The sequence below is a fragment of the Chelonia mydas genome, chromosome 27 (genome assembly GCF_015237465.2).
Source record: "Chelonia mydas isolate rCheMyd1 chromosome 27, rCheMyd1.pri.v2, whole genome shotgun sequence".
Taxonomy (NCBI): domain Eukaryota; kingdom Metazoa; phylum Chordata; order Testudines; family Cheloniidae; genus Chelonia; species Chelonia mydas.
In genome coordinates this window covers 1,283,180-1,300,964 of record NC_057860.1, presented here as the reverse complement: position 1 = coordinate 1,300,964, position 17,785 = coordinate 1,283,180, and the positions used below count along the sequence as shown (strand labels likewise).

The following is a 17,785-nucleotide window of genomic DNA, read 5'->3' as shown; positions in this document are numbered from 1 at the left end:
ATGAGGTTCAACAAGGACAAGTGCAGAGTCCTGCACTTAGGACAGAAGAATCCAGTGCATTGCTACACACTAGGGACCGAATGGCTCGGCAGCAGTTCTGCAGAAAAGGACCTAGGGGTTACAGTGGATGAGAAGCTGGATATGAGTCAACAGTGTGCCCTTGTTGCCAAGAAGGCTAACGACTTTTTGGGCTGTATAAGTAGGGGCATTGCAAGCAGATCGAGGGACGTGATCGTTCCCCTCTATTCGACATTGGTGAGGCCTCATCTGGAGTCCTGTGCCCATTTTTGGGCCCCACACCACAAGAAGGATGTGGAAAAACTGGAAAGAGTCCAGCGGAGGGCAACAAAAATTATTAGGGGACTGGAACACATGTTGTCATAAATATAAAGGGAAGGGTAAACACCTTTAAATCCCTCCTGGCCAGAGGGAAAACCCTTTCACCTGTAAAGGGTTAAGCTAAGATAACCTCGCTGGCTCCTGACCAAAATGACCAATGAGGAGACAAGATACTTTCAAAGCTGGAGCGGGGGGGAAACAAAGGGTCCTCTCTGTCTGTGTGATGCTTTTGCCGGGACCAGAGCAGGAATGCAGGTCAGAACTCCTGTAAAGAGTTAGTAAGCAATCTAGTTAAATATGCGTTAGATTCTGTTTTGTTTAAATGGCTGATAAAATAAGTTGTCCTGAATGGGATGTATATTCCTGTTTTTTTATCTTTTTGTATCTTTTTGTAACTTAAGGTTTTGCAGTAAAGGGATTCTCTGTGTTTTGAATCTAATTACCCTGTAAGATATTTACCATCCTGATTTTACAGAGGTGATTCTTTTACTTTTTCTTTAATTAAAATTCTTCTTTTAAGAACCTGATTGCTTTTTCATTGTTCTTAAGATCCAAGGGTTTGGCTCTGTGTTCAACAATGCAAATTGGTGAGGATTTTTATCAAGCCTTTCCCAGGAAAGGGGGTGTAGTGCTTGGGGGAATATTTTGGGGGGGGGAGACTTTTCTGAGTGGGCACTTCCCCTGTTCTTTGTGTAACACTTTGGTGGTGGCAGTGTTTAACCTAAGCTAGTAAGAATAAGCTTAGGGGGTCTTTCATGCAGGTCCCCACATCTGTACCCTAGAGTTCAGAGTGGGGAGGGAACCTTGACACATGTCTTATGAGGAGAGGCTGAGGGAACTGGGATTGTTTAGTCTGCATAAGAGAATAGTGATGGGGGATTTGATAGCTGCTTTCAACTACCTGAAAGGAGGTTCCAAAGAGGATGGATCTAGACTGTTCTTAGTGGAAGCAGATGACAGAACAAGGAGTAATGGTCTCAAGTTGCAGTGGGGGAGGTTTAATTTGGATATTAGGAAAAACTTTTTCACTAGGAGGGTGGTGGAATGTGTTACCTAAGGAGATGGTGGAATCTCCTTCCTTTGAGGTTTTTAAGGTCCGGCTTGACAAAGCCCTGGCTGGGATGATTTAGTTGGGGATTGGTCCTGCTTTGAGCAGGGGGCTGGACTAGATGACCTCCTGAGGTCCCTTCCAACCCTGATATTCTATGATTCGATGACTGGACTTTCTCTGTGCTGAGCTGTTTGTTCCAACCCTTTCCCTTCCACTGCTTCACAGTCTCTTCACCACAGCATCACTCCACATCTGCCTCCTTATCGTCCTCTCCCCTGCCCTGTTTCCTCCTCATTCCTTGGCTTTTCGTTCCATTTAGCTGATCCCCTTCTAACTTTTGAGATGAACCTGACGTATTGCCATCATTCACTCTACTTGTGTTGTGCCCCTTCCCTCACTCTGTCTCCTCTCTGTTTAGATCAGCAGTTCTCAGCCTGCGGGCTGCATGTGGCCCAATTAGCACACAACTGTGGCTCAGCTGTGTAATAAAAAAAAGTCAAAATTTGCCTCTCTGGTGTGATAGGGGATGGGGCTGGCTGAGGGGGAGATAGTGTCTGGCAGCCTGCAGGAGGGCTGATGCCAGCAGGGGGCTTGTGAGTGCAGCCAGGGGGCAGGAGTGTGTGTCTCTGGGTAGGTTTATGGGGGGAGGGGCGCTGGGAACCGGGGGTTCCCAGGGTGCTAGGTTTTAGGTGGGGTTCCGTGCCTAGGGTCTTGGCTGCCAGCCTGCACCTGGCGCTCTGCTCCTGGCCCAGTGCAGAGGTCCTGGCTGCCTGGCCCCACACAGCTGGGTCCTGGTCTGGCTGCCGGCAGCCCGGCTCCCTGCCTGGCTCAGTGCGGTGGGTTCCAGCTGCCTGGCCCTGCAAGGCGGGGTCCTGGGTTCCAGCTGCCTGCCCCGCGCCCAGGGCTCCCCTCCTGGCCCCCTCTGTGGAGGGGTCTCTGGGTGGGGGGGAACTTGCCATAGGGGAATGTAGAGCCTTTGGGGGCGGGGGGGGCTGTGGTTCTCAACCTGTGGCCCACAATGATAGGTTGCGAACCACTGGTTTAGATTGTAAGTTCTTTGTGGCAGGAGCAGTCTAGTCTGTGTTTGTATACCAAGCAGCATAGTGGGGTACCATTGTCGGTTGGGCCTTAGACCCTATTCTAACAAACATGATTATTGATAATCATATTTGACTGCTTACATTATTGCTTAATTCCACTAAGATTACTTAATAAAGACAAACTCCACAAGAAACTGTTCAGAGATATTTGCGATGGATTTTATTCAGTCTTGGCATGGAGTCAATACAAGATATCATATATATTGATTCTTTTGGTGGAGTTGGGAGAGGAGTTACGGGGGAGCAGTCTTGCATATGCAGAGCGATGCCTTTTTACAACCGCTTGCTGAATAATATGCATTAGACGTCATGACTATTTGAACTACAGGTGGTCAGGAACCACTTGTCAAAATGTATTTCACTGGAAAATGCAGATTCATCAAAACAAAACTTTTTGTGGTAAAGGGTCAGTTTTGACAAATTTTTCAACTTGAAAATTGTTGATGATGATAACTAACAATTCCAGTTTTCAGTTTGAAATGACTTTTTGTTGAGAAACTAAAGGTAATTATAGTAAATAAAATGGTCAAAATTGAAACCAATCATTTTGACTGACCTGACCCTCTTTTCGAATTTTTGATTAATAAAATTATTAAGATTTTGACTTTTGTCTCAATTTGGGAATTTTTTGCTATCATGGAAATTTTGGCAGGATGGGAAATTGTTAATTGACATGTTCTGAAGATTGAAAATGCTGTGGTCATTTAATGTAGGAGACTTTGGTATGCTCTCTTCTCCTGGGGCTTGTCTTTCCTGACTAGCAGGGGCAAAACATTTTGCAGAAACAGTGCAAGAGGCAGTAGTGGGTAGGACCCTTTTTTCACATCAGTGCCCACATTGACAGGGTGATCCTAAGAGCACCAGCATGAATGCACTAAACTCCTTGGGGTGGAATGGAAAGACCTCTTTTGATTAAATATTACAGTGAAGGACCAGTTTGAACCTTGAAGATATATGCATGCATGCCCCTGTGCCATTCATTGAAACCTTGGCTTGTTTGCTAGATATATTAGCTGAGAAGCAGAACATTCATGTTGCCATGGATTTTAATGCTCTCAACTCCATATTTCACACACAGCATGATGGCTATTGTACATGAAACCAAACCAAATGATTTGCTCTATGTGGAGTACTTGTAGGAGGGAACAGATTTATCATAGAAAGCAGTATCTGACTATAACTGAATTAATCTTCAGTGTGTGACCCTTCCATTCACAGTTCTTTCTCTAGTGAAATTCTTTCTTTTCAGTAGAAATAAATATAGAATGTACAATGCACACTTCTTGATGTCAGTTGAAGATGGTACATGTGTAAAGCAGGCGGTTTTCCACTCGTTGCTTATAGGTCCTCATCTAATTGAGATGAGCTATTGGAATTGTGGACACTGAAACACATATATAAAAAAATTAAATACCATATTGTACCTGCTTTTCTTATAAACTTGAACTGAAGGAATTTGTCACAAATCGTGCATGCAAGTGGCTCAGTAGACTCAGTATTGGAGTACTGTCCACTCCCCCATATCCCATGTCTGCAAGGAGATGATGTCTTTGAAGAACAATTGGAAATCACATAATTAAAACCTGGCTTCAGGTTTGAGCATTGTTCTCTAACACCTGGTGTTCAGAGGAGTTAAATGCAGCCCTGCATGCTATTTATGTGCTGCACTTTTGACTTAAATGTTTAATAACATCTGCTATTTTGAGACCTTTCAGAAGCTGTGTAGCAAGGTTCACATCTATGTGAATTCTCTAGCTAGGGTGGTTTTTTTTTCTTCTTCTTAGTTTGGATGCCTTGAGGGCAACTATACTAGGGCAGCATGAAATATTGATCATGAAACACTTCAGGCAAGTGTGAAGGAGGCCTAGTGGGAAGGGGTGTGTTAGGTTATAGCAAGCATGAACTGTTTTTCCAAGGTTCATGTACCTTCAGCAGCATGAAACTGGTATTTAATTTATAAAGGCTTGGTTTGTTTTTTGAATTTAAACTGCACTTTGTGCTTGTTTGTATGTTTGGATAGCATCATCTCATGGTCTTAATGAGTCATTTTATATTGTCTGAAATTATGCGCGGTCTGTACAAATCCAGATCTTGGTTTTCTATTAAAGGTCCATGACTGAGATGCTGTTACCACCCCACGTCCAAAATAGCCCAAATTTATGGCCTTACAGGCACTTTGCAAGGCCAGCTATTTTCTTGGGCTTTGTGGGGAAGATTGAGAGAAATGGGAAGATTGGAGTCCCTAGAACAGAATATTTAATTTTGGTTTTTGCCTGGTTTGTTGGTGATTGTGAAGGTTGGATTAATCTGGATTAGGTTTATTTTAGTTGTGTGAATTTTGGTAGAGTTTGGCTGAATTTCAGTTCAAACTTTGAAGATGTACCTGCACACCCCTTTTGTTAACCTGCTGGCTAGAACTGAGAAGATCACCATGCCTACTGGCATGTATTTTAACACGTGTCCATATCTTGCACAGAAATATGATGTAGATTGTGCATTAAAGTAAAACACATGAATTATACTGTACTTTATACTTAAAGGTGAACACTTCAGAAGGTAGAGTACAAAAAATTCTTGTACTTGTAGTTTTGTGTGAATTGTACATTTTAATTTGTGTACAAAGCTTTTGGACAAGCTCTTTAATTTAAAAAATCTAAGAAAGTATAATTACATTTACCTAAAAATATTTGCTTTGAGAAAGGAAAACCAGAAGGTGATAACTACTTTAGAATCATCAAAAATGTGACCGGGGGAATACCTAGTAATGGCTGCTAGTAAGAACTGTAGCACATATCTTGATTTTTCAGACGTATATGCTCTACGTCCTCAAGTTGTGCCAGACTCAGGTGTTGAAATTCCAGCTTGGTCAGGCAGAAGCCTGGACCCTGTACAAGATAAAAGCTGCTCAATAAATCATAGCAGTTTCAGAAAGAAGTTGCATTACAGAATCCTTTCTAAACCATACACACAGAATGAATTACAGCAGCTGTTGTGGCTTTGGAGTTGCATTTTTCTCTTGATTATGCTGGCAACATACAGTTGGAATATGAATGTGGAGTACCATGCATATTAGATTATCCCTTTTCTGCACAGCATAACTGTCTGTACAACATGACCTTGATGTTTTCTTAGATTTAGTGCTGAATATACATGGGTAAGAAACAACTGTATGATTCAATACACTTTTGGAGGACTCCTGCCCACTATCTCATAGAAGGAAAATGATTCGTATTCCATGTCATAGCCAATGTACCTTAGATTGACAGATTCCAAGGCCAGAAGGGACCATCTAGCCTGACCTTATGCACAACACAGGGCAGAGAACTCCCCCAGAATAATTCCTAGAGCAGATCTTTTAGAAAAACATCAAATCTTGGTCAGTGATGAAGAAGCTAGCACAACTGTGGTAGGTAGTTTCAGGCGTTAATTACCCTGTTTTAAAAATTTATGCCTTATTTGTAGTCTGAATCTGTCTACCTTCTGCTTGAACTTTTGGATCCTGTTATACCTTTGTCTGCTAGATTGAAGAGCCCATTATTAATTTGTTCCCCCTTGCAGGTACTTAGTGTAATCAGCTCACCAGAAAACCTTCTCTTTGTTAAGCTACATAAATTGAGCTCCTAGAATCTATCACTATAAGGCATGGTATATAATCCTTTAATCATTCTCATGGCTCTTCTCTGTACCCTCTCCAACTTATCAACATCCTTCTTAAATTGTGGACACCAGAACTGGACACAGGATTCCAGCAGCAGTAGCACCAGCACCAAATTCAAAGATAAAATAACCTACTTGGGATTCCCCTGTTTATGTATCCAAGGGTCTCATTAGCCCTTTTGGCTACATTATTGCACTGGAATCTCATGTGTTCAGCTGATTATCTACCACAACCCCCCAAATCCTGTTCAGTCACTGCTTCGTAGGGTAGAGTCCTCCATTCTGTAAGTATGGCCTACATTCTATGTTCCTATATGTATATATTTACATTTAGTCATTCAGGTGCAAATTGTTTGCTGGTACCCAGCTTACTAAGAGATCCAGAATGCTCTGTATCCGTGATCTGTTCTTCATTATTTATCATTCTCCCAGTTTTTGTGTCATTGTCAAACTTTCAGTGATGACCTCTCCCACCCCCCACCCCCGCCCTTCCTGGTCATTGATAAAAATGTTAAATAATGAACGTAGGACCTGTGGGACCCCATTAGAAACACAGCCAATCAATGAGGATTCCCCATTTACAATTACGTTTTGAGACCTATCAGTTAGCCAGCTTTTAATCCATTTTAATGTGTACCATGTTAATTTTTTATTCTAGTTTTTTAATCAAAACTTCATGCTGTACCAGTCAAATGCCTTACAGAAGTCTAAGTATATTATGTCAACACTATTACTTTATCAATCCAACTTGTAATCTAATAAAAGGAAATCAGGTTACTTTGACAAAATCTATTTTTCATAAACCCATGTTGTTTGGTATTAATTATAGTACCTTCCTTTAATGTATTAGTTGAGTCTCATATCAGCCACTCCATTATCTTGCTTGAGATTGATGTCAGACTGACAAGCCTATAATTACTTGAGTCATCTTGTTTACCCTTTTAAAATATTATCACAACATTAGCTTTCTTCCAGTCTTCTGGTGCTTCCCCAGTGTTCCAAGACTTACTGAAAATCAACATTAATAGTCCAGTGATCTCCTCAACAAGCTATTTTAAAACTCTTGGGCTCCTGGACCAGTTGATTTTAAAATGCCTAGCTATAGTAGCTGTTGTTTAACATCCTCCTAATTTACTGTTGGACTGGTAGATATTTCTTCATCATCATATGACCATATTTGATTTTTCCAGCTACAGAACAGAAATATTTATTGAACACTTCTGCCTTTTTTGCATTACTATTAATACTAATAATAATTAATAATTCTACCATTGCATCTAGTAATGGGCCATTACCAGTATTACTATTCTTTTTGTTCCTAGTATAGTTAAATTCCTCCTTATTGTCCTTAACTTTGCTGACCATATATTTCTCTGTGTCCCTTTGGTAAAGGAAGCAATTTTTTGTAATTCCTAGTTTATAATTTATATTCATTACTGTCATCTTCTCCTTCCTTCCATTTGTTGAATATTTTTTAATTTTATAGCGCTTTCACTTATCTAAACTAGGTTTACAGCCTTATTCCTTGATTGTGGCTTTTTGGGCATCAAGTAAAGTGTTCTTAAGCAATTCCCAATTATCATTCACATTTTTCCGATTAAACTCTTCCTCCCAGCTGATTTGGCTCATAAATGTTTTCAGCTTTGTGAAATTGGCCCTTTTAAAGAACACTCCTCATCTGCTTCCCATTATCCATTTAACCACCAGAGCTGGTCGGGGAAACAGATTTCCAAAGACTGGGGAGACTATCCAGGGCAAACTAAATAATGGAGAAGAACATAGGTGGGGATTCATATTTTTTAAATTCAGTTGAATATTGTGTGTGGCGCTGCTTTAAAACTCCCTTAGTTTTTAAGTGGTTCTGGCTAGGCTTTGAAGTTAATATTGCATTGATACCCATAATGGGCTGTGTCATGAAAAATTCTTAACACAATTTGGTGAAGTCCAGTCCACATTAGCTGTCCATGTGATGGTATAGATTGGCTTAGCTGGAAGCATCTTGAAATGTAGCTAAAAGTCTAATGTAGTATGGGGGAATTTGGGTCCATCTGTCTATGGACACTCATAAAGCACATATCACCTTGCTGTTATGTGGGGATTAAAGGAAAAGTGAAATCAGTCCAGAAGAGAACAAGCATTGGTTCTTATGAAAAAACAAAAACTGGGAAGAAACCTCAATTTCAGGTCAAGTCTCTTCCCTCTAATTTCCACTGGTGCTAGTTGTAAGTATGTGTATTTAACTGGAACTCTTTCTTTGCCCTAGTAAACAAAAGTTTTAGGAGAGACCAGTTGTTTGAGTGGTGAAAATGAATGCATTAAGACTTTGCTCCTAATCGTATTCTGCAGTTAGGAAGGATGCACAAGCCTTGGGTCTAGTTAATTATGGAACCTAGATGGAAAGTGAGCCAGACACTTGCTAAATATAGAGATTGGAGCTCACCAGTGCCATTATGGTGGTTTGCATTTTAATTGGAATATACCCTTTATTGACCACATGGCTTGAGTGTGTCAATTATAGCAAGTTTTGATTCAGGATAAGAGGATTGGATATCTGCCTTTTATTTTGGTCTTTCCCAAGAAATCAAAAAGCACAAATCCCACCCTTGGTGACTTCACTCAGACAATAACCTGGGGAAAGATGACTAGAAAGGAAAAAGAAATTATGAATCCTCCTCCTTTGTTTTTTGATCTATTGATCTTTCCACATCTCTGTGTAGTTCTTAAATACAACCCTCCCACAAGTTAAAGCTCCTCCAGGATGCAGGAGAAGCATAACTTGCTTTGGCCACAAATTTGGGATCTGGCCGTGGTGGATACAGAAAGCACTTGCCTGGAGGATTTCAGTCTAAAGTAGACATAACAGAGCAATAAATGACTGTCAAAGTGTGGGGTTGGAGGGAGAGAGCAAACAAGGTTTAGAGGAAGGTTCCTTTTTCACTCACTTTCTCCCTGTACTGAGGATCATGTGGTGTTTTACTTTGAAGAAAGCCAAACTGAGCTTTCTTAACTCACTAATGCATCTTCTGAACATCCTGTGGGTGTTGCAGCAAAGCTGACCCTGATTCTGAATATTGTTTTGCACTGCAGTGCTTAATCTACCTGGATTTCAGCAAAGCATTAGATACAGTTCCACATGGGAAATTATTAGTTAAATTGGAGAAGATGGGGATTAATATGAGAACTGAAAGGTGGATAAGGAACTGGTTAAAGGGGAGACAACAGTGGGTCATACTGAAAGGTGAACAGTCAGACTGGAGGGAGGTTACTAGTGGAGTTCCTCAGGGATCGGTTTTGGGGCCAATCTTATTTAATATTTTTATTAATGACCTTGTCACAAAAAGCAGGAGTGTGCTAATAAAATTAGCAGATGACACAAAGTTGGGAGGTATAGCCATTATTCAGGAGGACCGGAATATCATACAAGATCTGTACAACCTTGTAAACTGGAGTAATAGAAATGGGATGAAATGTAATAGTGCAAAGTGCAAGGTCATGCATTTAGGGACTAACCAGAATTTTTGCTATAAGCTGGGGACATATCAGTTGTAAGTGACAGAGGAGGAGAAAAATCTGTGTCTATTGGTTGATCACAGAATGACGATGAGCACCAATGTGATGCGGCTATGGAAAAGATTAATGCAGTCCTAGGATGTATCAGGCAAGATATTTCCAGTAGAGAGAGGGAAGTGTTAGTACCGTTATACGAGGCACTGGTGAGGCCTCATCTGGAGCACTGTAGGCAGTTCTGGTCTCTCATGTTTAAGGAAGATGAATTCAGACTGGAACAGGTACAGCAGCTTTTCTCAAACTTCAACGCACTACCACCCCCTTCTGGCAATAAATATTACTACACGATCCCAGGAAGCGGGACAGAAGCTCAAACCCTGCCGCCCCAAGTGGGAGGGCCCAAGCCCGACTGCCCGGGGGGGGGTCTGGGGGTGGGGAAACCAAAGCTTGAGGACTTCTGCCATGGGCAGGGGGGCTGTAACTTGAGCCGCGGCATCCAGGGCTGAAACCAAAGCCTGAGCTCTGTTGCCCAGGACTGAAGCAAGTCTAACACCAGCCTTGGTGACTCCATTAAAACGGCGTCACGACCCACAGTTTGAGAACTGCTGAGGTACAGAGAAGGGCTACTAGGGTGATCCAAAGAATGAAAAACCTACATTATGAGAGGAGACTCAAAGACCTTGTCTTGAGTCTAACCAAAAGAAGGCTGAGGGGAGAGCTGATTGATCTCTAAATACATCAGAAGGATAAATACGAGGGAGGGAGGGAGAGGAGTTATTTAAGTGCCAATATGCACACAAGAACAAATGGCTATAAACTGGCCATCAACAAATTGAGGCTTGAAATTAGATGAAGGTTTCTAACCATCAGAGGAGTGAAGTTCTGGAACAGCCTTTGAAGGGGAGAAGTGAGGGCAAAAAACCGTAACTGGCTTCAAGACTGAGCTTGTTAAGTTTATGGAGGGTATGGTGTGAGGAGACTGCCTACAATGGCATATAGGGGTGAATTCTTGTAGTCTTGACAACTTGACTTAGGGACATTGTCATAAATATAAAGAGAAGGGTAACCACCTTTCTGTATACAGTGCTATAAAATCCCTCCTGGCCAAAGGCAAAAACCCTTTCACCTGTAAAGGGTTAAGAAGCTAAGGTAACCTTGCTGGCACCTGACCCAAAATGACCAATGAGGGGACAAGATACTTTCAAATCTGGAGGCGGGGGGAACAAAGAGTTTGTCTGTCTTTGTGATGCTTTTGCCAGGAACGGATCGGGAATGCAGCCTTACAACTCCTGATAAGTTAGTAAGTAATCTAGCTAGAAATGTGTTAGATTTCCTTTTGTTTAATGACTGGTAAAATAAGCTGTGCTGAATGGAATGTATATTCCTGCTTTTGTGTCTTTTTGTAACTTAAGGTTTTTGCCTAAAGGGATTCTCTATGTTTTGAATCTGATTACCCTGTAAGGTATTTACCATCCTGATTTTACAGAGGTGATTCTTTTACCTTTTCTTTAATTAAAATTCTTCTTTTAAGAACCTGATTGATTTTTCATTGTTCCTAAAATCCAAGGGTTTGGGTCTGTGTTCACCTGTACAAATTGGTGAGGATTCTTATCAAGCTTTCCCCAGGAAAGGGGGTGTAGGGCTTGGGGGGATATTTTGGGGGAAGACGTCTCCAGGTGGGCTCTTTCCCTGTTCTTTGTTTAAAATGCTTGGTGATGGCAGCATATGGTTCAAGGACAAGGCAAAGTTTGTACCTTGGGGAAGTTTTTAACCTAAGCTGGTAAGAATAAGCTTAGGGGGTCTTTCATGCAGGTCCCCACATCTGTACCCTAGAGTTCACAGTGGGGAAGGAACCTTGACAGACATGCTCTTCATTGATAGTTGGCTGAGGGTATTGCGCAGGGAAGTGCCGCAACTGGGTAATTAGATTAGGAAGGCTGATGTTTGTAGCCACTTTGTGATACTGCTTGCTATGAAGGCAACCTCTGCAGTGATGCAGCCTCCATACAACATCAAGGGCAATCCATTCAGTTTTTTCTTGACATGCCATGGATTTGACAGATAAAAATTATAAACACAGCAAACAAGACTCTTTTCTAACTTATCCATATTTCAAGGCTGAGAAGCTAAAATCTAACCATCTAATTTTAAGAATTTAATGTAAAAATGAGGAATACTAACAAGAATACAATTGATATCATTGTGTAAAATACATTTGAAGCCTACACAAATAGCACTGTAAAATCCCTCTGTAGCATGCACAGTAGTGTTTGTTCTTAATTTCTACTCCCTTCTTGTTACACAGGAAGATAGGAAGTTGATAGTAGAATTGTGCTCAGTTTTTCTTTCTTATATTTTTATATCTCTATTTCCCTGGTGTTCCTTGCAAAAGACAGACATGCTGTTTCAGTATTAAGTTGTCTAGTTCCTTCTTTGGCCAGCGCAAGATTGTTCTCTGTTGTACATGTACTAGTGCTTTGTTCAGTCTAGATTTAAATGTATGTCTTGAGCAACAGGCTTTCTGCCACTCTTCTTTATTAGCGGAAGGAAAACGCAAATTAAATTCATACTCTTTAGTTATGCGGATCCATGGATTTCCAGCTAGCTGTCAATTTTATTAAATATTATACTATTTCTCAGTCTGATGTGGAATCAGCCATAGAAGTAGTGGTCTTCAGGGCAGTGCATCTGGGGTGAACTCTTGACCCTGCAAAGTCAATGGCAGTTCTTTTGGTTTCAGAGGGGCTAGGATTTCACCCCAGAAATCTGATTTTACTATTCCAAGCAATTGTGGTTAACTATGGATCTTACTTGAATTTGCTAGGGCTATATATACTCATACTATAGCTAAGAAAATTTGTCAAATAGCAGTACTATTTCATTTGCTTTGTGTTAATACAGATTACATATATATTATATAAATAAGTTTACAATAAAAATTGAAAATATTGACAAGGGTTCTTATGAATAGCATTCTTTTCTCATAGGTTGGCCACTTTTTTAAACCGGACATCCCCTATCTTGGCTGGTAAGCTCTGGAGAGTGGACTTGAGGGGGAGATAGTGCTTGTTTTTACTCTCTCACAACCTATAGGTGTCATCATTTGGAGTGACAGATATATGTGAAATCCCAGAGAGATGATTCTCATATCTTTACATTTGACTTGTAACTAAGCTTTCTGTGTACCAGATTTTGTTATCCAGTCAGAAGGGCTTTTTCTATATTATCCACTTTTATTTTCCAGGTTTGGTTCTTATAGATCAATATGCACTCCAGTTCTCTCTGTACTGTGCAAAGGAGTTCATTTACCATAAGGTCCATCTTAAAGGCATGCTGCCAAAAAGCCTCTATTAGACTAATCTGTTTACTCTGCATTCTCTTGGAAAGCCTGAATTGCAATCGCAGGCCCCCTGTTTTAAGTTTGACAAGCCTGTGAGTTTCCCTTTTGTGGTATAACCTGGGAGATCCATTAAAAGTTTCCAGCTGCATCATAAGAGCAAGAGTTGAAGCAGTATATGATACGTCATCTGTAAAAGAAGCCTCAGACAATTGGTGCTTCACTAGGACTTTTCTCCAATACCACCTTATTTCCAAAGATTTCAGAGAGACTGCATGTACGCTCTTGGGATGTGACCAACTTGCACTTAACTGGAAGTCTAATAAACTGGATTGTGCTGTACCTTAAAACTGTTTGTTTTTGTTCTGCTTCAGTGTGTGTCTGTAGATTATCATCAGTAATTTTATTATGTTCTAGGGGTTAAGAACAGTTTTAAAAATTAGATTAATGGTTTTTACTCTGACTATGATAGTGTTTATATAAATTCATTCTCAAGGTTGCTGTTGTACTTACTGTTAGGCTGCACATAACAAATAGTGGAGACAGCCTTGGAAAAAGTTAGAATATTTTCAAGGTGGTCCCTTAAGGCTTATTTTCCCTCTGTGTCTAAATGCTTTACCTCATTTTAATGGTTGGTTAGATACTGAAATGTATTTTTCTCCTGTGTTGAGTGAGAGTGTGTGTGTGTGTGTGTGTGTGTGTGTGTGTGTGTGTGTGTAAGTGAGAGAGAGAGAGAGAGAGAGAGAGAGAGAGAGAATGAATGAAGCACTGTATGGATCAAAAGACTGCTAATGATATAGAGTCTTCCACCTCCAGATCACCAGTTCAGATCCAGTCTGGGTCAATAATTTAATGCTATTGCTCTCTGATGGCTATTGGGTAGTCTGTTATTTTAAGTGTTAGCTATATGCTCACCGTGGTATAAGACAGCCAAATAAAGTCAAAGGGCCCCCAGGAGTTTACATTCTTTGGGGGGTTAATTATAGATGGGCCTGGTAGCTCTGACTATTAAAGTTGCCTGACACTTCTCACTACAAGATCCTGTTTTCAGTTGTGTGTAACATTGCCATACTTTAACAGTGTGGGCTGAAATTTTTCATGCCAGATGTCTGGTTAAGGCTGAATTGTTTTGGAAAGTTTCCGCCAAAATGGCATAGCTGTTTTTGAGACTGAAGCTATGTCTACACTAGCACTTTTGTTGATCAGGGGTGTGAAAAAAACACCCAGAGACACACAGACAAGCTAGACTGACGAAAGCACTGGTGTGAACAGCGCTATGTTGTCAGGAGACACAATTGTTGCTCATTGGCACTGCTGGAGTACTGTGTCCAGTTCTGGTGTCCACAATTCCACAAGGATGTTGATAAATTGGAGAGGGTTCAGAGAAGGGCCAAGAGAATGATTAAGGGATTAGAAACCATTTCTTATAGTGATTGATTCAAGGAGCTCAGTCTATTTAGTCTAACAGAGAGAAGGTTAAGGAGTGAGTTGATTAGTCTGTACGTCTACATGGGGAACAGATATGTGATAATGGGCTCCTCAATCCAGAAGAGAAAGGTATAACATGATCCAGTGGCTGGAAGTTGAAGCAGGAGAAATTCAGGCTGGAAATAAGGCATACATTTTTGATAGGGTGATTAGCCATTGGAACAATGTACCAAAGGTTGTAGTGGATTCTCCATCACTGACAGTTTTTGACTGGATGTTTTTCTAACAGATCTGCTCTACAGATTATTTTGGGGGAATTTCTATGGCCTGTTGTAGAGGAGATCAGACTGGATAATCACAATGGTCCCTTCCAGCCTTGGAATGTAGGAATTGTATTTCTGATGGCTTGGTTCATGAAAGGGAAGGTCTTAGCCAATATGTAACAATATGCTTCCAGCTACCTGGAACATAATCCCCTCTGGCCATGCTATAGGCCATAGTGCATATTCTGTAAATGCTTCCTTAAAAGGTTGAAGTTTGCAAGTGTTTAAAGCCTGGATTTTCTGCAGAAAGGTGTAGAGAATGGTCTAACATTGTGTACTCTAAGGACTGTCTTCACCCAGGGACGTGTCTGGTGAGGAGATTGACTCACAATCGTGTTGTGTTGTGTTGTGGTTACCAGCTAACAAAAAATGCAAATACTAGGGAATAAGTAGTGGGAGAATTGTTTTGTCCTGGAAGTCACTGGCTTAGGCAATGTTACACAGGGGATCAGAGCCCTCCTTAGTTCTTGGCATGCTAAAGGTGAGAACATTACTACAGAGACAGCATGTTCTAGCACTTAAGGGAGCAGCCTACTGTCTGTTTCAGGAATAAGCCTAGTCTCTTGAGGTTGAAGTTCTAGCCATTGGTTGGAGATGTTTAATACTACACAAGGGCTTTGAGTTAAAAGGGAAAATGAGGAGAGGGTCATTCTGAGAAAATATTACTGTACCTTTTAGGCCCCATGAACCTTAGTGTCTCTTTAAATATTCTGGTTTCAGAGTAACATTAAATATTCTAGCTCTTTAGTGAAGAGCATCTGTATATCTGTTTTTCCTCTGTCAGTACTCCAGAATCTTCTCACACATATAGGAAAATGTTTAGTAAACCTTGCAAGAGAAAACTTCTGACACCTCTTCATGCAACAAATAAATGCCACACTGGAAATCGCGTTAGGTAATTAATCCTTGTGTAAATAGAAGGCTTGATGTGCATCTGTGGGGCTGTAAGATGCATCTCAGGCGATAAATAAATTCTCTATCAGAGCCCTGAATGAGTTATAAAGCAGTCTTTTCATGGGTAGGATGTTCATTATCTTTCAAGTGTGACCCTATGAGAAAACAAAAATATAAGCCTTCACCTTGGTAGATGATACTAAAGTGGAAGGGCAGCTGTTTGCTGATTTCTCAGGAATGTGCATGTTAGCTGGAGAGCACTCAAATGAACACATTAAAATTACCTGGTTACAAGATAGGAACAATGCTACCTGCTCAGCTAGGGCAATGCATTTTCCCCCATGTGAAGGTAATTTTTTCTTTTGTACATTGTAATGAAATCAAGAATCTAGTGTTGATTCTTATATATTGTAATGAAATCAAAAAACTAGTGTTGATAGAGGTAGAACTGCAGACAGGTCAGCACTTGCTGTGGGAAGACTACTTGAAAACAGTGTTGTTGCAGCCGTGTTGGTCCCAGGATATTAGAGCAACAAGGGGAAGAGGTAATATATTTTATTGGACCAACTGCTGTCAGTGAGAGAGACAAGCTTTCAGGCTACACAGAGCTTCTCTCTTTTATCAAAAGAAGTTGGTCAACTAAAAGATATTACCTAACCCATCTTCTCTCTCCTTGAAATCAGGCTCTCTGGGGCTTACCTTTTTATTTGCATGGTGTATCTGAAAGGAAGTCTGAGAGCATACAAGATTTTCTGCTTTAGGGCTTCTTGTCGGAGTTTTGTGGTACACTCTAGGATATATGTAGCAGGGAATCCTGGGAGTGCTGATGAATCTGGCTGAGCAGAGGTCACCATACTTATTGTCCTGTCATTCTTCCTTTCCCTTTCCTTCAGTCCTGTAATGCAGGGAGGTGGCACAGTAGAATATGAGGGATGAAGTGTTTGGGAATGTAACTCAAACCAAAGATTTGCTTAATTCCATAGAAGGATGATGGTTGAAATCAATTAATCTCTTGCTGAATTAATTTTATTCATTTCTAGCTGATACTGCGCTAAAATTCTGCTCCCTAAGTACATAGGAATGGAAGCAGCTCTGGGATTAGCATCTGTATAACAGGGTTTTTTTGACTCAATTTAAGTTTTACAGAAAAGCGAATCTCCCAGAACTGCATCACTAACTTTCTTTTTTGCCTTCTGCACAAAAGCTGTAGAACTTGGGTAGGAACAGAATGTGAAAGTAAATTAGAAGTTAAATGATTTCATAGCTTTGTATTGTTAAAAATCTCAACTCTTCTCCTCCTCTAGGTCTGGAGGGGCACACTAGCCCGCCTTCGGTATAAGAGGACAAAGGCTGCCCTCACAATAATTAAGTGCTACCGCCACTACAAGGTGAAGTCCTACATCCGTGAGGTCACCCGGCGCTTCCAAAGCGTGAGGTCCATGCGGGATTATGGAAAGCATGTGAAGTGGCCCAGCCCTCCAAAAGTGCTGCGCCGTTTCGAAGAAGCACTGCAGGCAATTTATCACAGGTACAAGGAAGACCCTTTATTTCATTCGAAATGAGGCATCGTTGGTCACAAACTAAAACATAAGAATTAACAATGGCCATTGATTCCTATGTGAATATATTTTTCATATAGTAGATCTACCGTATTCTGTAGAAAACATATTATGTATATTGTGACAAAGTCAGACTGAACAGCTGCAAGAGGGTCTTCATGTTGGGTTCTGGGAGGTGAGCGGGCACAAGCCCGCCCACAGCTCAAGATAGGTGTGCGCCAGGGTCTCCCTCATGCTGCAAAAGGGACAGGCATTGGGGACAGGTGAACCGCGCTAGGTACAAGCCTGCCCACGGTTAAAGGACCCTCCCCCAGCCTATGGGGAGGATCCACTGAGCCTGGGACTCAAATAATTATGGGGGGGGCAACTGAAAAACTAACAAGAATGGGTGTGTGGGTCAAAAGTAGGGAACCTGAAGGGGACACTGAGCAGAGAACCCTGGACAGCGCCCACTGCTCCTCTAAGGTGCTAAGGGACACTGCCCAAAGGAACTCTGCCTGGGTATGTGAGTGGAGAGAGGAACTTACCCAGCGTGCCATGAGGCCAAGGTGGAGTATAAGCTGACCCACCGGGGTGCCTCACCCTCAACA

The 17,785-nt window shown here is 41.2% G+C and overlaps 1 protein-coding gene across 5 annotated transcripts in view; it reads left to right on the top strand.

The window, feature by feature from the left end:
- MYO1D (myosin ID) overlaps positions 1 to 17,785 on the top strand; it is a 356,514-nt gene that overhangs the window by 198,030 nt on the left and 140,699 nt on the right. For all 5 annotated transcript variants that reach the window (XM_037887148.2, XM_043536697.1, XM_043536696.1 and 2 more), the window contains exon 17: positions 16,941 to 17,164. In XM_037887148.2, coding sequence (XP_037743076.1) covers positions 16,941 to 17,164 — 224 coding nt within the window. The remainder of the gene's footprint in view (positions 1 to 16,940; positions 17,165 to 17,785) is intronic.